The sequence below is a fragment of the Apis cerana genome, linkage group LG3 (assembly GCF_029169275.1).
Source record: "Apis cerana isolate GH-2021 linkage group LG3, AcerK_1.0, whole genome shotgun sequence".
Taxonomy (NCBI): Eukaryota; Metazoa; Arthropoda; class Insecta; order Hymenoptera; family Apidae; genus Apis; species Apis cerana.
The window spans coordinates 11,834,466-11,858,240 of NC_083854.1; the positions used below are offsets into that span (position 1 = coordinate 11,834,466).

The 23,775-nt window shown below is 34.6% G+C and overlaps 1 protein-coding gene and 1 long non-coding RNA gene across 14 annotated transcripts in view; one reads left to right on the top strand and one right to left on the bottom strand.

The window, feature by feature from the left end:
• The window catches only part of LOC108001908 (actin-binding protein WASF3), a 37,602-nt gene that overhangs the window by 4,987 nt on the left and 8,840 nt on the right, over window positions 1-23,775 (bottom strand). For all 6 annotated transcript variants that reach the window (XM_062073047.1, XM_062073046.1, XM_062073044.1 and 3 more), the window contains exon 2: window positions 134-444. In XM_062073047.1, the coding sequence (XP_061929031.1) occupies window positions 134-407 (274 nt within the window). In that variant the 5' untranslated portion in view covers window positions 408-444. The remainder of the gene's footprint in view (window positions 1-133; window positions 445-23,775) is intronic.
• Window positions 439-23,390, top strand: LOC108001910 (uncharacterized). 8 transcript variants are annotated; one of them, XR_009829222.1, is made up of 10 exons: window positions 8,963-9,101; window positions 9,181-9,532; window positions 10,143-10,265; window positions 10,348-10,447; window positions 10,527-10,984; window positions 11,184-11,397; window positions 11,628-16,874; window positions 17,146-17,269; window positions 17,341-17,721; window positions 22,271-23,390. It is a non-coding gene; the product is annotated as an uncharacterized LOC108001910 (long non-coding RNA). The 8 variants fall into 8 exon arrangements; XR_009829225.1 differs by lacking the exon at window positions 9,181-9,532 and having other exon boundaries at window positions 8,977-9,101; window positions 11,184-16,874; XR_009829229.1 differs by lacking the exons at window positions 8,963-9,101; window positions 9,181-9,532 and adding an exon at window positions 439-2,482 and having other exon boundaries at window positions 10,348-10,984; window positions 11,184-16,874.

Sequence of the window (23,775 nt, forward strand, 5' to 3'; positions counted from 1 at the left end):
CAAATCTGCTATTTTCAAAAAATTATTTCCACCAACACCACGAATATTCTACTCTTGGGTCGAGTACGTGTCGTGGATGTCTCGGTCAAAAGGTTAATCCGAAGCCGCATAATTAATCAGCCAATTAACGAACCTTCCTCGACGTTGCTGTCGAGCTGAGTAACTTTGACGGCTAGCCGATCTATCCTGGCCTGCAAAGAGTTGGCCCTGTCGCTCAATCCGTGAGCTTCCCTCGCGAGCTCGCCAAACAGATCCTCGGCGTGCCTCGATAAACTGGACAGTTGCCTGATCGTGTTGGCCAACGTGCCATTCGTTACAGCCTCCAACTCTGAGGGGAGAGGAAAATTCTCAGGGATGGTGCCCCGTGCGACGAGCACCGGCTCCACCAGTCGCTTAGGAAGCGGCATTTTCTTCCTCCTAGAACGTTCACCGCTCTCTAATTACCTGCAATAATCGTAGATTTTTTTTTCAGATTTTTATTACTTGGAGAAATACGACGAGAAATTTTAAATATTCAAATGTAAGTTATACAGGTAAAATTAATAATTCCAGCCAATTATCTTTCTTCCTTAAATATGCTTGGCAAAAATGTATCTCGATTCATCGAGCTGATCGATAAACTCGTGCAGCAAAACGAAGAGTGAACGTTTGTAAAGGCATAAAGGAGGAGGTTGATGGTTCCGATTGAACGAAAAGGGATGGAACGATAGTGAGAACGGAGAGTGGAAAGTAATTTGCAACGTCGAGTGGGAAGATGGCGTGGCCATCGTTACGGGACGAATATCCGATTCAATTTGTCCATGTGATCTAGGCACACGTGTCTCCTTTGATCTTTCGCAATTTTGAAAATCGAAGCACGAATATGTAAAACGGTGGTGTTCACGTCTCACAAACGGTAATTTCGATCGAATTGAGAACACGAGATTGATAATTGAAACACCGATGATTCGGTGAAAAATTCGATTGAATTAAGGTTAGGTACACGAGTGTATTAAATTTGTAGTGTAACGAGTCGTTAACTTTGTGTCAAATTAATCTTGTCGAAGTGAAAATATTGGGTGAACGAAATGAAAAAAAATTTATTCTATTTTTTTCCTTTTTTTTTATTCTTTTTGCAGATTCGTGGAAGATGGACGGTTGGTTAAAAATGATCGAGTTAGACATTTATCACGTTGGATGAGTAATAGAATTGTTATTGCAGGAAGTCGTTCCCAGCTGGCCCACTCAAATGTGTTTCGTTTCACTATCGAAATCAGTTACTTTACGAGTTTCGTTTAATTGTATTACTTTTTCGGAAATTAATTAAGAGTTACTTTTTTTTTAAATTGCATCGAAGTTAATAGAACCAATTTTCGTAACATAATTAATGATATTGACGCAAAAAAAAAAAAAATGTCTCGTATATCGCGCAAATTGTCAACTTAATTAACTAAGTGCATTATCTCCCGTGTAAATTTACCTTACGAAAACAAACATAAATAAAATTTATCGCGAAATAAAATTTCACGCCACTTACAATGTATCTTACACGTGGATCTAATCCACGTGTGAAATCGAAATCAGAATCGAGCGAACTAAATCTAAAATATACTTAATCCTTGCGTAACATGGGCGCGTTTTAATCGAAATTGCAATTTATGCAAATTTACAGAAGAATTTTTCACTCGCATGCATCTATAACCCATCCAATGCAGCCAAAAAGGTAGCGCATTCTTAATCCATTCGATTGAAATCGAAATCGCAGCGAAGCATACGACACGACGGAACGATCTCGTGACCGATATATCGCCGAATCGAGTGAAAGAATCGCAACGAGTGCATCGACTGCACAGCCTCGCCTTGACTCCTTCCTTTCTTTTTCCCCCTAAGGATCCCATTGGCCCCGATTAACTTGCCCCGGTTGTTGCCTCTTATCGCTCTCTCAGGGTCAACACGCGACGATAATTAGCGGACTGGTCGCGCAAGGAGTACACCGCGGTGAATACGAGTGAAACGGTGAGAAACGGTGTTTGCAGAGTGTGCATACGAGTGTAAATCTGCAACGTATAGATCGAGGATCTACGCTACGGATTTCTTTGTTTTTTTTTTTCCTTTTTCTTCCCCTGCGATTAAGAAATTAAAGGAAAAACACGAGAGATGTCTTATCGAAGAAAGAAAATGCTAACGTGCTTTACAATTATACGTTACGTGTACACTAATTCACGAGACTAAAGAAATGTGAATGAATTATCACATGTTTTATTTATTTTTTTTTTCTTTCGTGTAATTGTGACAATTTCTTTCACGTTAACGTGTGATAAAATTGTAGATAGTTCTTTTAATAATTACCTGTTAAATAAGATAATTCGATGGTTCTTCATTAAAAAAAATTCAATTAAAAGTCATTTTTAATCGCATTTTTGTTTAAATCGTTTCGAAAAAGTGGAATAATGAATGTTCCGGAGAGATAGAATTCTGCCGTTAAATTATATATAGTAAAAGAGTAAGTATTTTGGGATTCTAACCTAATCTAACCTAACTTAATATATGTATAGAAAGATAGAATTAAAACAGAATTTAATAGCATCATGCATCGTATTAAAATATAAACGAATAATGAAACGAGATAATTACATAAATTTTAAATGTAATAAAAGTATATTCGTATTTAAATACGAGACAGTGTTAACGATACGAGCGTGGCCAAACGAGGAGCACATTACCGGTGAATGTACCGCTATTTTTCTACCAACTCCTTAATTAGTAACTAGCAAGTGTAACGTTAAACGTTTTACACTTAACCTCAACCGGATGTTGCACCTATGAAAAAAGGTTAAGACTCGTTCCACCAATTTTATTTCAATCCTGCGACATTTATTTCGCGAATAAAATTAACCACGATTAATGCATGAAACTTTATTTTTAATCCTTCAACATTTATTTCACGAATCTATATTATTTTCCCACGACACGCGCGGTTCTACTTCAGTTTCGAAAGTTCGCAGTTCTACTTCCGATTGCGCCCGACAATAGAGGCGAAATCATCATTAATTCGCAACGGAGGAGCTACTTTTAATTAAGGGTGGTGTGACGGGGAAAAACTGAGTTTTATTCGCCCCCTCGTTAAAAGCCCCCTATGCACAACGACTCTTTGTCATCACTTATGAATGTGTAACTGAATAAAAGCCCTGGGTGGCACCTGTAGGGTCGACCAAACCTTCTTTACCATCCTGATCCCTTTTGTTTTTAGAGATCGTTGCTCGGATACGTTAGACGGAATAAATGTACACCGAGCTTGCTCTAAACTCGGTGTTCTCAAACCTATCTCGAGTTGCCACAATAACCTCGTTAATAAGTAACAAGTAATATAACGAAAAGATTGTAAATTTTTATGCAATTTTAAAACGACATAATAAATATTCGATATGTAAAAAGTATGTGTCGTGTTATTGAAAATATATTTCAAGCTGTGCAATATTACGCAAAATCATAACTTTATTACGTAGATTTATCTATGTAAAAATTATATTATATACAAAAAATATCGTAATTGGATTTTATAATATTCAATCATCGTATCAGAAAAAAAATGTATTTACAAAGAAATTCAATAATAAGACAAAAAATCCAATAATAAGATAAAAAAATCCAATAACAAGTTAAAGAATTAATTAAACGAATTAACACATCAGGCTTTCATTGTCTTTAAGTCAAGATTACATTATATATTTCTATTACAATATGACAATGTAAATATAAGTGTATTGAAATAAACGGTCCGCTTGTTGAGAACCACTATTCTAACGATATCCCATTTGCCCTCTAAGGTGGCTCGCTTGGCTACGTCCTTTTAATCTAACACGAGTGTAAATATACGAAGCGTTTTGTACTTCGTGAAAGAATCTAATTAGGAAATGAACGAGATACGTAGTACGTGGCATGAAGATTTTATCATCGGGATAATTATCTCGTTTCTTTGGATTGTAAAATTGCGAAAACTACTTTTGTGCATTAAACTTTCCACCAGTTGACATGGAAAGTGTTATTCGTGCGGATAGGTCAACAGAAGTATCGTTGCTAAGGTTTATGAAACCTTTCGATGGAAGTCGTGTCGACATGTGGGCCGACATTTACATAGTACAATAGTACGTTATGTTTCGCGAAGAAATAGAAAGTTGCTTGCAATGATCTTCTGCCGTATTCCGACTTGATGTGATCCTTCGATTATACTTGATACGTGAAGTGAAAATTTAATATCCACGCAAACTTTTCAGTAATTTGATTTTTTATCTCGGTAATAAAATGAAATATAGATTTAATATTATCTACAAATAGATGTATCAAATTATTATAAATTATAAATTATAATATCATAATACATATAATGTGAAAAAGTGTTTTCCTTTTCTCAAAAATTTTCTTTTTTTAAGTAAAATTGAAATGTCGAAATATCACTTTTACAATTTATTTTGAGAGAAGTAAATGATAGTTTTATACTTTTTTTTTCCCTAAATTTTATTATACATTATACAATTATATTCTATATCCGTTCTACCAAAAATTTTGAATTGATCATTTTAGATTATCATAATTCCATGCTTTTTTAAATATAATGAATAAAAATTGACAATCGAACTATTTTGATCGTAGACAAAAAAATTGCTAATATCGTGTTAATCATTTACAAGATGTTAAATGTTTCATGTTTTTGTTTGAACAAATTGAAGACAAAGAATATATTTGCATATTATCGCGTACGTTATAATTACATCACAGAGAAACCAGTTCCTACGTCGTCTTATCCGTTCTTCACCGAAGCGCAGATTAATCTCGCGATTTTTGAACGTTTATCGATCCACCCACCCACGCGACCTGCTTACTTGCACTATGTGTGCACATGCGTGCACATTTGTATATAAATCATATGTGCCCGACTTCTATCTTAAAAAAAAAAAAAAACTCATCCAATGCCGGCAAAGTAAATAAATTGCCCACAATGCTAACCGCAATTTTATTTGTTCGATGAAGAATTCTCGTTTGTACGAGTTAAAACGTTTTCATTATTTATTGTTTTCATCGAGGAGATAATGAAAATTTAATTTTTATCAAAACTCTGAATCGCGAAATGAGTTCGAATATTTTTAAACACAAACATTTTTATTCTTGATTGAAAATCGCGATTAATATTTAATATCGAAAATAACGATGATTTCCAATAGATTTTCAATCTCTCGATCTTTTTTGATTTATGTCTTATCTCGCTATCTCAAAGATTTTTATTAATAAACTTTGTAACATAATAACTAATTAAATTCTTAAAAATAATATTGTGCCTTTAACAATTAAAATATCTTAGGTATTTTTATATTTAATAAAATATATAAGATATTTAAAAAAAATATTTAATTTTCAAATGCCTTCCTCCCAAAATATAGGTCTCACGTTGGGAAACACTGCAATAGATCATGCTAGATCATACGTGCGCAACACGAGTCATTAGATCCCCCTTTCATACGTACTTAAATCCTCTTGAATATTTCCAAGTCTACATATCATCTTTATACATTTCCTTTACTTAGCTCTATGCTTGAAATAAAATTAGAAATCTAGAATTAAAAAAAAAAAAGAAAAACCTAACCTAACTTAATCTAACTTAACCTAACCTAAAAAAAAAAGATGCAAAAGAAATTATAAATGCTTACGCATCAATGGGAAGGAAATAATAATAGTAACTTTTTAATTACTTTCAATTACTCAAAATACACGCCTCACGTTGGGAAACACTGCAATAGGCCACGCTAGATTATACTAGAGCGCAACATGAGTCACTATGCGCACCTAAATCCCCTTCAACCTTCCAACCCTGTATATCTCCACCTTTATACACTCTCCCACGCGTTCGATGCCAAGTAGGGATTTACCGATTCAGCTAAAGCTTAGACGAGAACACAACTGTGTGTGATTGTTACAGCGAGAGATACAATGTACCGGCAGAGTTTTCCATCGAGTAACAGCCGTGTTCGCATCGATCCATGTATATAACGATACCTACCACCGCGGGAAACGCGTCATTAAGGATTCCACGGATAATTGCCCGCCGACTCTGTCACGGTTCATTCTATAGAATTTCTCGGCTCGATACACGATGCAGTTTCGTTCGATCTGGAAAAGTGAATTGTTGCAATATGGAATTAATTATAGTATTACGAGATTGAGTTATGTTTTTCTATTACTTTTTTCTTTTTTTTTTTTGCTACTTTGTTATATATGAAGTTTATGTATGAAGTTAATTTAATATTATTGAGTTTGATTCGAGTGAATTTAGTGAAATTTGTTTGGACTATTATTTGTTGATTTTCCTATTTTGTTATTGTTGTTATCACTTTGTATGGAGTTAATTTAATATAATTGAATTTGGTATTTATGTAAAGTATTAGAAAATGCTTTTTATACTTGTCATGGAGATCATTCAATGAATGAAGCTTTGAGCCAGTTCTCATGATCGTCTTGCGTAAGGCGAGCAACATTTAAAGGTCACTATTACGTCTGAACTACTACACTTTACTATCTGCTACGCTCTTTGGTTAGAATAAGTAGCTAATGGTCGTGGAGGCTTCATCTTCTTCTCTGGGTTATTTAATCAAGTATATTAATCGCCATTTGCATAGCGTATAATTTATCTCAAGACTGTGTTTCTAAAGGAGATAAAAATCTCTAGAATGAAATGAATAGAAAAATAAAAATACGAGGAAAATATTATTATTGAGTATGCTAAACGAGATAATAATTCTTTTCTAATTAAAGATGAAAAGAATTGATGATGGAAATACCTGAATAACGGAACGAGGCCACTTTTCTTTCAACATCTATTGATCCATTCCGAACACTATTTTGTGAATAAATTCAGAACGAATTAAAAGTTACATTTCTTCGACAGTGCACGCTTCTTTTCGTTATTAAGTGCATTGTGCAACGCAAAGATTTAATGCAAGGCTTTGGCTTGAAATCGGAATCGGCTTACTCGGCATCTTGTTTTTCCGCAGAGATATTACTCTTACGAACGAAATCGTATATAAATAACTTTTTTATTGAATTACGTAGTCACCGCTTCTACGTTTGCATCACTGTGTACGCAACTTATCTCTGATACGTGATAAGAAAACAGGAATCTTAAATCTCGAATTTAAATTTCAAAACTTTTCTCTCTCATTTATAAATTACAAATCTTTCAAACATGGAATTTCATTTTTTTCCGATATTTGAAAATTCAAATATCCGAGAATTTAATCATCGAATCCAACATGTTAAATATTTCGAATCGTAGCTGGCCATTATGAACGCTCTGATGGATAAAAAATTACGTGACGTAATTTCAAGAAACGAGTTGACTCACTCATTTCAAGGATACGAAGCAAGCAATCAATTTAATAATAATCAATTAATTAATTCGAAGGGAAATTAAAATACTCTTGATACATTCCCATCGAACGAACGACAATTAACCCTTTCGCAATGGCGGAGGACTCGCGAGCAATAAAATGCGAGCGTCATTCTAATTTATTTAGCGTGCATTAGCAAGTGACGACGAGCGTCGCGACAGTTCGGTCGTCGAATAATCCACGCTCGATCCATTCTGGACTGCACGTGTGCTCGTATGAAAGGCAAACCTGCACATGTTGTCCATATGGTCATACGGATACGCGTGGCAACAGAGTACATAGACGTTTTGTAAACGCTCACGTTTTCTATACGACTCTCCGTAATGCTCCTCGGGCCGTGTTCTCGCTTTTGTGTTACAGTTCGCATTCGTTTACAAGCAATCTTCACCTACTGATGGACTACTGATCGACGATCGACTTTACTATCAAAGATTTACTATGTGTACGAGTGTACGATAAATTTACAAGGCCGAAAAATAATCTTCTCTGGAAAGAAAAAAAAAAAATAGATTGGATTATATATCTCTGATAAATTTATTGAAAAACTTACATTTGTTCCGTATCAGATTCAGGAGAATTAATGATGTACTTGTATATAATATTCTTAATATGTGAAAAATGTTTTCTATTTTTTTTTCACTGAATTTAAATGCAGTATTGAATAAAAAAATATGAACTTCTATGAACTTTATTCATACCAGGGACAATTTGAACAAAGAAGATAAATATGTACATATTTAAATAAAAGAGTAGGATTATAAGCATATATATTATAAGATAAAAATTATATATATAGACATTACTTAGACATTTCAATAGTTTTACGTATATGTAACTTTGGATATTAGAAATAAAAGAAAATGAAGTCAGTTATAAAAATTCACCAAAAATATTTATGTAAACAAATATGGAGACGATAACCTGTGAAAAGATGAAAACAGTGAGAGACATCTAGCGACAATTTCAGAAATTAGTAATCGTACGAACGTTTCGTATATGTATAATCGAAAGCTATCGCGAAGAGAATCGAGCATGGCTAAATTCATCCTTGCACAATTTAATGGTAACGTAATATAATTGAAGCGTAACGAGAGAACCAAAAGATGTGTCCGGTGAATCGGCGTCATAATCAACAAAGAGCTTATGCTAATGAGTGACGTGCAGCGATTTTACAATATCAGACTCGGTCGACACGCGTGCCTCGAATCGAATCCATGAGGACGCCATTCGTGCACGTGCACACACACGTCTCTGGAATTCCTCGTTTCCCCCTTCGAATGGCATTCCTCAGGCCTCTGTCGTGTCACCTTCTTCCTCGAACAATTGAGTCGCGATGCTATTTGTCGATCCCCAACCGTATATCCGAGTGAGCAAATACCTTGTGAAACCTCTTCCGCAGAAATGGAAACGGATTCGAAGCGTCTCGACATGCTATCTCATTACTCATCTGCATTGTGAATTTGTCTTTCTAGTTGGTTGATGTAGTGTGTGTTGGCTTCGAATTTCGACCGTGAAAAGGCAGTGATATCTAGATGGCATGTACGAGTTGGTGGTATATACAATATATCTTTTTTTTAAGTAGAATATGACATTTAGGATAGAAACTCGTTTAAAGTACTTACATTATCATTTCTACCACTTTTTAAAAATGAAACTTCAGAGGGAACATTGAACGTGAATGAGGTAAAGTGTCGAACAAACTCGATTCCTATCGATTATTTTGACAAATAGATAATTTCATAGATGTCACTTTCCGGATTAGTATTCAATTTCAGACCAAAGAGGGTGTTACTGTATCGTAGTTACTAAATTGTGAATATATTGAAATGGAAACATTAAACGTATATATCTATATATTGGATAAAATAAATTCTTTTATCTTCTATTTTACCGAAACTTCGCTGAATGTGCGGAACATCCAGCGTCCCGGTTTACCTGGCCAAGTAGCACATTCGCAAGTTGGCGCAGTACCACGACCTAAATTTCGTGTCCGTTAAATATTTCATGTTGCAGTGGTGACCGTGTACTGAAGATAATACTCGACGCAAAGCAGATACGCTTTTTCTGCCGACCATCCATTTTGTTGGTCGATAATGTTGGTCCATTTATGATCGGTATAAGATAATACACTATTTTAGCATGTACACAAACCATTCAACGCGAAATTACTAACAATATTTCGTCGGATATATTTACGAAACATACTTTATATTGCAACTATGTTTCTTCAATGGTTTTTTCCAAAATATTTCTTTTCTTCTACAAAATAATTTTGTAACGATAAATTTGGCATCTAACATGTTATTATAATAATAATAAACGTGAAAAAATAATTCGCTTTCATTTCTGTAACAATAAGAGTAGATAAGAAACATTCCAACCAATCCTAGCAATATATACTAGCATTTTGCCAAGTCGATGGTAGAATAAACGAAACTTTGTTATGACATGTACCAGTTTCGTTACTTGTTCCCAATTCCCAGCACTGACAGCTTTATAGGCTGATACCATTTATGCTCGTTCGACATAATGTTCAAGTAGTCACGCGACGTGCAACGAAAGGTTTCTTACCATGGAAGACATGGATATGTAAACTATTAATTCTTTGAGTATTAATGCTAAAATATTCGGTAGAAAATATAAACAAAAAAAATGAAATAATTTAAAAAATTGCATAGAAAATTAAAATAAAATTAAAAGAATTTATTTTTAATTATGTTAAAGGAACATTTGTTCAATAAAATGAGAGAGAAAGTTATTTGAAAATTACATTATTTTGGAAAAAGTTGGAACCGATATCAAAATTCCACTCATCATTGGTGGCCAAGAAATGTTACATAAGAGAAAGTAGGTCACGCTAAATTATAGGCTAAAGTAATTCACCTTGATCAAAACTGGTATTAAAAACCTCAATTAATTCTGTGTACAGATCATCAATTTATTTTCATCAATTTATTTTATCTGGTGTGAAAGATACCATTACGACCAACATCCTGTAGATTAAAAAATAAATATAACGGTTTATTTGTGTAAGTAAACCTGCAATTTATTTATCGATAATATAATTTTAGCGTCATTACACTGTGCATGCCGATGAACCAAATGCAGGTACCAGTTCCCCGTTTATATTCGGGTCACCAATAAAGAAAGGATATGAGTCGTTGAGATTACCAACGACAGGTTGAATAAATTATACTGATCGTTACGTGTCATAAGAGCGACGTGCAGATCGTTCCATGAACTATTCACTGGTTTTATTCGTACGAGGAGCCAGGAAAAAAAAACTTATTGAAACTTTCTTTTTTAACTCTTTGTTATTAATTAAATATTTATTTTTTATAAAAAAAAATCGATGGTAGAATTATTTATTTTTCTAGGAAAATATCGAGAAAATAAAAAATTCCGTTCCAATCGTTCTTCATTCTTTAACAAGTTCATTATCTCGAACTTCTATGTTCGCATTAAAGTGAAAGTCAACTCGCAGAAACATCTGTACTCGGGTTAGTGCACCAAGAAGATGTCTGAAGTGCATGGGTGCCCTTGAGAACAGCAGGTTCTCATTAGTGGTATTTACTTCATTACCAAAGAAAAACTTAATTAAATTGAACGAACGTGACCTCTCGACCAACTTGGAATTATATCCATTTACCTAAAGAGTTCAATCGTTTGAAATTTAATTTTCCTAGTATTCTTTTATTTCATCTAAAAAAAAAAAAATAAATTTCTAACATCTTTATTTTTATTATCCGAGATTTTCTATTTCAGATTTAAAAAGATAGCAGAAAGATCAAGTGTACTAATTTCAAAGCCTATGGAGGATTAACGTCAGACGAACTTTGTCGTTACAAAGACCATTCACCTCTGAGAGTTCGCTACACATGCCTGCAGGGTGACTATAGGTCACTCATTGAAATTTTCCCTTAATGCAACGCCTCTTTAATTACAATTCGTCGTGAAAAACGACGTTTCAAGAAACGTCGTACGTGCATACATCATTCACATTTAATTTAATTTTTGTTGCGTTTCCATATAATTCCAAATAAATCGATGAAAAACTCGTGAACCGAAACAGTTTCTTAATGAAAACAGAAGAAAAATTATTATTAGATCGTATCCCTTTAATATTTCGAGTATAAATATTTCTTATCTTCTTAAAATAGAATTGGAAGAATTTTGATCATTTTATTTTATTTTTTTATTTTTTTTTAGAGCCAACCATCATAGAGCTTCGTCAATGTACAAAATGTTAAGAAGAAAACGTTTTCGAGACAGAAGAAATAAAATTGAAGTTGCTATATCACCGGCCATTTGTCGCCCGGTGTAACGATCGGCCGAGGCTCATGAAAATTGAATTACGAGCGTAGCCAAGAAAAACTTGTTTTCGTTGGTCGTTGGGTAGATACGATCGATAAGGGTGTTAGGAGTGTGAGCACGAAATGTAAGGCACACGGAATAGGCCGGCTCGATTCTGTCGAGCAATAAAGCACAGTTTGGGTTGGCACATACAGAGTGACTCACGATCAGAAGGGAAACCGTTTCACGCGTTGCTCCGACCGCCCGGTCCAATTTACCAACCAGCTTGATCAATATTGCATGTGGCACAACTGCAAACAAAGTCGTGAAACACTTCCTTCCTCCCAGAACTTTTTTCGATCTCTTTAAGCGGAACACGTCACGATTCTTTCCTCTAAAATATATGTATATATATATATATATATTTGACACGAAAGAAAAATTCGACATCAAAGGAAAGTTACTCGGATCGATATATTCAATTGTGGGGACGAATTCGAATAATTCAATACGGTTTCTTTTGTACTAAAAAAATCAACTATTTCGATATTTTGCATAAATTATTCTTACAAGAAATAGATAATTTCTTCTCTCAAAATTCCAAAATATAATTTACCTACAATTGCTCGTTATCAGATATTGCTTATTAACTTCATTCTTGGAGCTAACAGGATTAAGTTGTAAATTAACATTATATATATATATATAGAATAAATCTATAACGTCGCGTCTCATTGATAAAAAAATTATGAATAAAGCTTCTCGTTTTCACAGATCTCCCGCTCGATGAATCAAGATACTGGTGTTACTGGATGCTGAGCTCCCAAAGACGAAGCCTTTCTTTTTTTTTTTTTTTTATCGGCGGAAACGCGAACAACAAAGAACACCGCAACGGAACATTACCTTCTTTTATATCCGCCTTACTCGATTTTCCTATACGATTCGTCATACCATTCCTTTGTAAACGGGTCCTATTTATATAACACGGGGAGGGCATAAACGCACGTGTAACATGCTCCAACGATTTTTGTATACGGCCAAGGTGGGCGTGCGCCAATATCGCAAACACGGGCGGACAATTATTGGTGGGGGCCTTGAATATGGCGTATGACGTCACCTCGTTCCCCCCTTTTTTTATCGCAACAAGGGGGTTGTAGTAGCTGTGTCCCGTTATCGAAGAGAGACCAAACAAGGGGGTTGGACTGGCTGTGTCCCGTTATCGAAGAGAGACCACCCCCAATAAGAAGTTTTTATATGCCAATTTAAAGCGCGCCGGAGGAGGGAGGGGAGGGGGATGGACGAAAATATCTCCACTCCCGTTTCCTGCCCGTGAAAGTTCAAACGTTAATCGGCTGAAAAATTGTATATTCGTTCTTCACGAATATTGATGTTATACTTTTTAACAAGTTAAGTATATTTCTTTTGTTATGATTATGAAGTAGAATTTTTTTTTTTTGGATATTAATATTATAGGAAAAAATCTATTGTTTATAAATGGAAATTCATCGTTTGAGGGTATAATTTTTGTCGATGGAGGAAAAAGTTTTAAAATAATTTTATTGTTCATAACTTGTCAATGGAGAAGGAAGTCTTGAAATAATAAAAAATTATACGTTGCAATACCAGATTAACGATAATTTCTTGTTGTTTATGTAAAAGTTTCTCTAATAAAATAAATAAGATATTATGTATTTATTTTAAAGAAAATCGAAATATAATTTGCGTCATATTATATAATGATTTATAATGGTGAAAGCGTTTGAACATTATTTTATAGAATTTATTTAATTCTGATTTTTAATGAAACTTTATACATATGCAGATTATAATAGAACAACATTTTTTTCAATATTTGATACAATATCTATTTTTTTTACAGTATTAAATTTTGAACTTTTTTTTTTAATTTAAAATTTTACTTTGACATCATTAAAAAGTTATTTATTTAAATTTCATCCTTTTAAAAGATTTCATCCTTTTAAAATCCTTAATGAAAAAGAAATTTATATGCGATCCATTCAAGTTCTGTTCAATAAGAAAATTTTATTAAAAAATAAAAAAGTATTCCAATACTTTCGTGAACCACTATATTACGATACTGTGGAAATAAACCAAATATGTCACAAATAGTTAAATAGAAAAAATGAATATCACTTTCGATGGAATGAATATTTGATTTTTCAATATAATACCAGATTCTTATTTTTATTCCTCTTCTTCGATATGTAGTACATTTTAATAATTTTTCTTTAATAATAAAAAAAAAAGAGAAAGAAAGAAAGAAAGAAAGAATCGATTCGGAAAACACAGACGGAGAATTGACAAGAGACGACGGCGACGAGTGTTCGTTGTAGGACCCGACTTGACTCTACGATTGTGCTCCGTCTACCTTTACTAATCCCTCCGGTTAAGCGGATCTACCTTGTGCGTCGTACGTTTCCGGTCTGCGGCTTACACTTGTATCGCTATTTTCACGGCGAACTCCAACGATAGGCTACTTGTCCTTATCCAAATCGGCTCGGTTAATCGGGTGGAATCGAATGTCAACAACCGGTTGTGGTATATCACCGTTCGGTTAACCTTGCTGTTACGTATCGAAAAGAGAATAGAAAAACGTGACTAACTCGTTCGCTCGAGCTGGTGCGGTTTTGGACTTCGTTGTTCCTAGAAACGCCAGAACTAGAAAACAGACCGAGTTTTTCTTCCAATTAAGAATATTGCCCGTAGAATGTTGACATACTCTCGAAAGGTCGAATCAAGGAGAGAAAAGTGGACACAAAATAGTATACAAAACGTATAACGTACAATTCTTCGTTTACATTCCGTTTTGTTAATTGAAAAATTGTTCTACAAATTCTTCCAATTCTAATGATATATTCGAATATTGAAATTCGTTCCAATAAGGTATCACGTAGAAAATATTTCCAACAGATATTCAGAATAAGGTATATATGTTTGTCTGCATGTTTTCACGACGAATAATCAATACAATAACAAGCGTATAAAAGCGCTCGCTTTATATTGGTGTTGACATAATATCGCGAACAAAGCGATATAACGATAACAAAACCAAGCCCCATAACGTAACAGGTACTGACATTGTATCCGATTTGAATGTTTAATACATAATACGTGTATCTCTTTATACGGAGAAGCAAAGAAGGGATCGATAATAAAATTTATATCCTAACCCTAAAACGATCGTAAGTAAATTTGCCACTGTTAATAATCATTACTGAAATAATAATCTCGAGACTTGAACGTCACGTGGAAATTACGTAGATCTTAATTCACGTAACCAGTAGGAACACAGTTATTATTCGATCGACTCCGCAAAATAACACAAAACTGCAACGGCTACGAAGTATATTTAACTTGTTTGCTTTGAGTAAATACTTTGTCCTCCTTTCCGTGTTGTCAGGTGAGCGCTGTCGTCGCCAATTTAGTGATGCGCGCGCCAAATGGAAGATCGAACGTTGGATCTAACGGACGAAAAAGAAAAGAAACATCGTGTCGCGAGCGAGTGTGATATCGAGTTAAAACAAAATTGTTTCATTTAAACAAGATGAACGAGACGTAAGAAACGTGTATTACAGCATTGCGTTACACTTGGATATCGAATTATTACTGTTGTACTCTTCGTCAATCGTCGGGTCTTAAGTTTCATACGAATCGTATGAATAAAAAAGCTAATCGTGTAATTGTCGTTTAAAAATATTTTATTCTTCAAAATTTTCCACATCGATAATGGTTCGATCGATCTTCGTTCAAAATTTTTTTAGAACAAAATTTTTTTCCTCATTTAAAATGCATTCTACTCTTCAGAATTAACTATAAACAATTTTTCTCTCGAATGGATCCAAGGTCGATAATGATCTATCGATTCAAAAAAAAAAATTATGACAGCCAATTCTCAATTTCATAGAATATATCCCCATCCAATTCCTATCTTACCAACCGTCAATCGAATCATTCGTTTCCATTTTGAAACAAACGTAGGCAAAGAAGAAAAGAGGCGAAGAAGCGGAAAGCGAAAGGCGGAGACTAAAAAGCTCGAGTGCCGGAAAAGGAGACGTGGACCGTGAAAGGTACGCGAAAACGAGTACTGCGAAAAAGCAGGAGACAAGACGGGGAAGAATCCCGACGGACAGTGGCGCGAGATATCGGGTAACATTCGTCATGGTGAGTGCGGAGACGTCGACCTCGCAGAGATACACGCCTGTCGGGACTGGTCGCGAAACTCTTCCAGCGACCATCAACCGACCGTCAACGCGGTGGAACGAGTCCACGACAAATTTAATCTTCTCGCGAGCTTGATTTCCGTGATGGAACGAACGATCACAGATCCTCGTTTCCGTCGAGAGATTCGCGGCCGATTGTCAGACTAAAAGTTTGAAATAACTTCTTGTACAATGGAAAAGTGAAATATTTATGTACCGGACTCACTATATTCGTGGAATACTTTGGAACTAACTTTTGGAACATTGATTTCAAGAGAAAATATAAGTCGATGTACGTGAAGGTTTATTAATTTAATAAGTTGGATGAAGATAGAACTATCTCGGTTTATCTTCGTTTCCTTTCACAAACTTTCTAACCTAACCTAATACAATTACTTACAGCTTGATGAATAAGCCTTAATATTTTTATGTATTTTCGTATTTGTTTTGAACCTTAGTCTAATATCAATCTTCAAAATATTTCTTAAATATATCATCTTGTACGAATAAACACTGTTTGAAAATATTATTTTGTTTAATTTTTTGGATCTGATTAAAAATCTACTCTTTTCAGCATCGATGACGGTTGGTCGATGGAATGTCATCAGAGGAGAGATATGCCATATTCTAATGAAAGAAAAATAAATAAAAAGAAAAAGAAACACTAGAGGACTATTGGGACGTTCTCGAGCTATTTTACAGCTTCGTTTATTGCGACTATCGCGATTATTGCGCCATCGATCGGGGGAATACGGTAAACTCGCGATGGCGAGTCGTGATAATTACGAAGGATACATTTCAAGAAAAGAGTCGAGTGTGGTTAAACTCTGGCGAATGTTGATGAGTTTTTCGAGAGTTTTCGAGTTCTGGAGATGAAATATTGAAGTGCTTTCCGGAATTAAGCGCGCTTTCTTTGCGGTCGATTACAAAGTGTTGAAGTTAGGTTAGATCAATTTTGCGTTTTTAAACTAGAATGCTTTTTGCGAGAGCACACTTCTCGTCGAATATTCTTCTCGAGCAAATTATTGTTCGTTAATTTTTAATTGTTAAAAATTGTTATATTTGCAATTCGAATTTGAATTTAATTTTTGAAAACATTAATTTAAAATTCATCTTGAGTTACTTTTAACCATATTTGATTTTTCTAAATTCTAGACTTTCAAGACTAGATTTAAAGTTTTTTCTTTCTAGATATTCACAAATTTATATTTCAGAAAAAAGGGAAAAGAAAGAAACGCAAATGTCACGCTTCCCAGAGAGAGTACACTTCCTTCTAAACACATAGAAAGATACTCTTGTTCCGCGCAAAACAGCGCCAGGTCAACGACACTTTAACTGGTACGAAATTAACCCTCCGCACGAGAGATCCACCTTTAACTCCAGGAGTCCTCGTAATCGCTTGTTTCTAGATCTCAATTCCGTATAACCAAGAGCTAATTGTATCAAAGTAGGGAGGAAAGGAGAAACGGCGAAGTGGAAAACGTTTCCACGTAACTCGATCAACGTCAAGGTGTCCACCCATGTTACCACGTCTACGACCAGTCTGACCACTTATCGACATCTGTAAATGCACCTTGAACGGGTCCAACGACGACTTTATCCATCGTTGTTGATTCACCGCCAGTTATCGATAAATTAACGCGGCGTAAACTTGACGCCTTATCGTGCGTTGGCCACGCCTCTCTCCCTTTCTGTACCGAAAACGGGAGATCGTGGGATGGACGTGTGTTGCAAGCGATAACGATAACGATGCATCGTCGACCATCGTTGCGGAAAACGGTCGCCCACAGGTTTGTTTAATAATTTTTCCTTTTTATTATTTATCCATTGTCTTTCTTTTTCAATTATTAAAAATTTTTTTTTCTAATTTAAGAAATATCATATACGTTTAAGAATATTACATATTATCGTGTGTCGGTATCTTTCAAGAGGTTAGGTTAAGCTACGAATTTGCGAATGATTATGGATTCGAAGAACGATCATAGTTATTATACATACATATGTACACAATAGCATCTAATCGTTATTTTATTTATTTTTCTTTCCTAATTACTTGAAAATTTTTCCAATTTAAAAAATATAACGTACACGTGTCGTGATATTCTTTAAGAGGTTATGTTAGAATCGAAACGATTTATCCAATAATTAAATTATAGATTTAACGATTCTTCTCTTTCTTTTTTAATTACTTAAAAAAATGTCACCAATTTAAGAAATATTACGCACAAGAGGTTAATTACGTGCAAGAAATTATTCTTTTCGCTCGAACAAAGTTTTCCAGTTTTCGTTTACGCAAAATCAAACATACAACATCGAAGTAAACGTTTGGTAGAGTATCGATATGAAAGATGATTCAGATGGCGCACAAGAAACGCTGGCAGTGAAGTTCCGGGTGAAATGAACGCTTTGCATGCGCGTATCAAGCCTTCCCCATAAAGCTTAATTGCGATTGAAGGTCTTCGGCATAACCCAGACATGGATTAAGGTGCAACCATAGAAGCATACACGTTACAAAGTGCCGGTTACCGGTTTCAAGCGTTTATTAATGCAATAACGTGCCGCGATAAACTTCCACCATAATTCGCCTCATTTCATTTTAATTTTAACGTTATACGTTATCATTCGAAAACGTGGAAGCAAAGCGTTCTTTAAAACACGATTCCATCGAAATAAAGCGTCCTTTTCCCATCCAAATACGATTGTAATATAATTAATGTAAATAATTTGACAAGATTTTAACACCTCGCGAGATGTCGACACATTCGTAAATTAATTGATTAACTTTTAAATTTGATCTCTCGATTTTGAACACGAATTTCAAAAATCTTTCTACACCAATTTTTTTTTTACATTTCATTCGATCCCTAAAATCGATCTTTCAAAAAATGACTCTATCAAAATGTTTCTTTCTCTAAAAATACACAGATATCTCGTTCGTCAATCTTTTAGATTATTAAATCCTAAATTCCTTCTCGACTAAACTTAATGTCTCTTAAGTTATCTCGTTGAATCACGAGTCAAGTTCACTTTGAACGCGAGGGAAGATGCACAAAGGTGCCGAAACTGTTTTTTCCCACCCTTTGGTGAATGAGTTTAGAAAGGGTTAACGCGCTCCTGGGCATTCGAGTATATAGGGTGGGAGGAACCACAATTTCGCCAACAATGCAGCTAGCTTCATCGGCGCGTCGTGTGTACGGGTATGGAGATTCTGCAGAGGGAGCAGCGTTTGAATTACTGGCCACGTAATCGCGCTAAGATATCGTGGATGAAGAAGAGATGTTGTATTGTAGCAGATGATGATGATTGATGATAACTCAATCTTACCATCGAATAATTTCTATAACATCGTTTTTTATCTTTCGATCTCTGAATTTTTATTTTTCAAATTCTTAAATGTTGTTTTAATGAAAATTCATAATTCAATTAAAACGAATTTACGATCGAACCGTTTCTATTATAACGTAGTCGTTTTTTATCTTTCGATCTCTGAATTTAAGTGAAATTATCATGCATTTTGCATCCCAAGAAACAATATTTCGTTATATTTTCAAATTCTATATATATATATATATATATAATTATCAATATTATCAAATTCTATATATAATTCTATATTTTTTCAAATTCTTAAATGATTTAATGAAAATTCATAATTCAATTGATTTTACGATCGAACAGTTCCTATAACGTAATCGTCTTTTATCTTTCGATCTCTGAATTTAAGTGAAATTATCGTTCGTTTTGCATCGCAAGAAACAATATTTCGTTATATTTTATATTTTTTCAAATTCGTAAATGATTTAATGAAAATTCATAATTCAATTGATTTTACGATCGAACAGTTCCTATAACGTAATCGTCTTTTATTTTTCGGTCTCTGAATTTAATTTGAAAAGAAAAAAAAAAAAAATGTAAGTAAAATTATAAATTTCCATCATGCGCTTTGCATCCCAAGAAACAATATTTCGTTACATTTTCAAATTCTATATATATATATATATATATATATATATATATATAATTAATTATCAATATTATCAAATTCTATATATCTATATTCTATATTTTTTTAAATTCTTAAATGATTTAATGAAAATTCATAATTCAATTGATTTTACGATCGAACAGTTCCTATAACGTAATCGTCTTTTATTTTTCGATCTTTGAATTTAAGTGAAATTATCATGCATTTTGCATCCCAAGAAACAATATTTCGTTATATTTTATTTTTCTTAATTGATAATTCTTAAATGATTTAATGAAAATTCATAATTTAATTAAAACAAATTTACGATCGAACAGTTTCTATTATAACGTAGTCGTTTTTTATCTTTCGATCTTTGAATTTAAGTGAAATTATCATGCGCTTTGCATCCCAAGAAACAATATTTCGTTACATTTTATATATATTTTTTTTAAATCGTAAATGTTGTTTTATCTTGTTACCGAGCAATATCCTGTTACTATAATTTATCGCACATTATCTAACCTAATAATATGCATGTTACGCGATTTATAGAACGTTAAAAACAGGCTACGTTAAAGGCTGATAAACTACGCGCTATTGGAAATCCATAATGCATCGTTCCACACGCAGGAAAGTACATTGAGGCGCATTTGTTCCGTTGATAAAAATAATATCCATCGAAAACAATTCGTTCTTCTTATTTATTTGAACATTTTATTGCCGATCGAGTCGAGGAACAAGTTTTTTTCCACAGGGTTTCGATAGAACGGAGAGGAAACAAATTTTTCTCGGACCAACGCCACCTCCTCCTTCCCCCTCCTTTCTTCTTTCATTACTTCAGCTTTCTTCGTTCCGCGAGACGAAATAAAAATCCTCGATTCTCTTTTTCTCTTTTACACCAAATATATCGGTTTTTCTTTTCTCATCGCTCTTCCCTCCCGTTTTCTTCCTTCCGTTCCATTCCACGAGCATCGTTGCACGAAACATTCGAGATAAAATCCCCGATTCTCTTCTTTGCATAAATGTCGGATATTCAGCAGTGAAGAACGAGTGCTTCTCCTTTTTTCGTCCGCTTTCTTTCGTTGTAGAATCGTCGCACGAAACGAAACATTCTGGATAAAATCTCGATTTTCTTCCTTCTCTGCATCAAATATCGAGCGAAGAACGCTTTCCACTTTTTCGTTCTCTTCTCCCGTTTTCTTTCTTCAATTCCACGAAACGAAACATTCGAGACGAAATTTTTCTTCTTTGCATACTCTAAATAATTGGGATAATGTTCAGCAGTGCTTTTTTTTTCTTCCGTCCAGGAATATCGAAAGGAAACATTTAAGATAAATTCCCAATTTTCTTCTTTACATACTCTAAATATGGGATAATATTCAGCAGTGAAAAACGAATGTTTTCCTTGTTCTCTTCCGTCCACGAAGACATGCGAGATAAAATCCCGATTTTCTTCTTCGTATATTTCCTTCTTATTTCTTCCTACGTTCAAAGTAAAATACTCCAAATATTCCTTTTACATCTAGATATCAGTCGAAGCAACGTTTATTTTTCCTCATTAATTCCACTTCACACGAGGCGAGCCCGGCGCGATTACGGGCGGAAAATCTCGGCCATTGGAAAATGCAAACGATTCGTTCAAACGGATGCGCCACGGATGCAATAGTTGAAAAAAAAAAAAAGAAAAGAAAGAAAAGATAGAATCTGCATATCCAGATGTATCGAAACAGAGAAGGATGGCTCGATTCTCGAAACGGTCTTTTACGCTCAGCGACATTCAAGAGGAGCGTTAATTAATCGAGTCGCGAGAACGGGAGACGCGAGTTTCGTAAGCGAAAACCGTTTTTACCGACATACACGTTCGGGCCTGTGTGCGAATGTATTTATCCTCGAAAGTGTATTTTTCTTTTTCTTTCCTTCTCTTATTTTCTTTCCTCCTTCTCCTTCTCCTTCTCCTCCCCCTCCTCCCCCTCCTTGTTTCGCCGCGCGGGGACCCGCTTATCTACGATCAACACGCGCGATGCGGAAAAAACTCGAGATGCATTTGTTCATTTAATGGCACTCGTGGTCGCATTGTTGAAGGATACTTACGTCACTTCACCGTTCGCGGAAGTGTTTCAGAGAACCACACTTCTTGTGGAAAAATCATGGAAGGAGAGAGGGGAGAGGGTATTGCGAGACGCTGTAAGTGCGAATTGAAAAAAGTTTTTCTTGCGGTCGTGGAATCGTGCGCAGCGGGAACCTGTGTCAATGCTCGTGGCCAAAAATTTCTCACTGACTCGTTCTCCGTGTTACTTTTGAAATTTCCTTTTCGCGATTCCTTCTTATTGGAAAAAATTGACATTCCATATTCTAATTCGATTATTTTTCAGGAAAGGATCAACAGAGAGTACGTTGAAATAAATTCAACCAAATTAAGTTGAACAACGGATAAATACAATATTCGATTATTAATAATAAAAGGATATATATTATTTAGATCTTTCATTCATATCTCTATACCGAGAATTGAGAGAATAAAGAATAAAAAATATATCAAACGATTCTTTCCCAAGTTACCATTATCGTAGCACATCAAGGACAAAGCAGAATAAACGGAGTAAAAAACAAATATAAAACGAATTCCCGCCAAGTTTCCCTTAACAAGTTCCCTTAACCGCCTTCGTGCAGCCTCTCGTCTCGAGAGAGAGCATTGGAAAAGTAAGTAATAACTATCCGGGCGTACAAGAATTCCTCTTAGTGGGAAGCACGAAAAAGTGCTAGGAACGACGGGGATAAAGAAAGAACGCGAGCAAAGACGTTGGAAACGACGAGATGCGATTATGAGGGAAAGAGAAGTATAAAGAAAAAAACTTGGCTTCGAGCCAGGTCAATGCGAAAGTGCCACGCAACGATGAACGATGGGCCTGGCTTCGATCGAGCATCGCAGCTGCATCGCGCTGAACCATACGGCTCATATTACGGGAGTTGATGTCAGTGCGGCGATCGGTAACATGTTAGCCACGCAGGGTACGCAAGGAGGAATCGATGAATACGATTCAGGTCATTGGCAATAGCAAGAGGCAGGTAACTGCGGACTTTCGATCGAGGAGAAAGCTACCGAATTCTCGAGTCCTTCGTATTCGCTTAACGCACGTTTTTTTTTTATTATCGGATGAACGAAATTCGTTTATCGACGAGTCATTATGCTGTTTTTTTTTTCTCAACTTTTTTTTCTCTCTTTGTAAATTTCTAAAGGTTTGCTTGAAATTATTTGATTGAAAATATGTTATAATTGACAAACACAATTGTAGTGTATTATTCGATTAGATACGAAACGGGTAATAAACTTTGAAAAGTAATTTGTGGCCAATAATGTTGTAAATCGGACTTGTTAAGCGTGTGGTTAATAGACGCATTATCTATACTTGTACCGTTAAATAGCGTATAACGTTTATGTATTTAAACTGAGCGTACATAATATCAAAATAAATGTTTGGTTATTTGTAAAAAGTGATATCTTGTTATAAATCAATGATCAAAAGATTCGCTGGTAGAATTAAATATGGATCGGGAAAATGATGTAAAAATTCTTCGAGAAATCATAAACGTATTTTCTATCTTCTTCGAATAAATCTAAATAAAATAATTGTCACCGGGACGAAGCCAATCGCGAAAGCGGACAACCTTCGATCTACTACTACATAGAACGTAGTCATGATTAATTAAAAAGTATCGTCAAATCATTCTTTAAGTATTTTAAACTCGTGAGTTTTTAAACGATGAATACATTCAACGAAAACGGAGTAAATTTTAATTTTTTAATACAATTTATAAAATACAATATAAAAATTATTCTATATTAATCTAACTATTATCTTGAAATATAATAAAATAT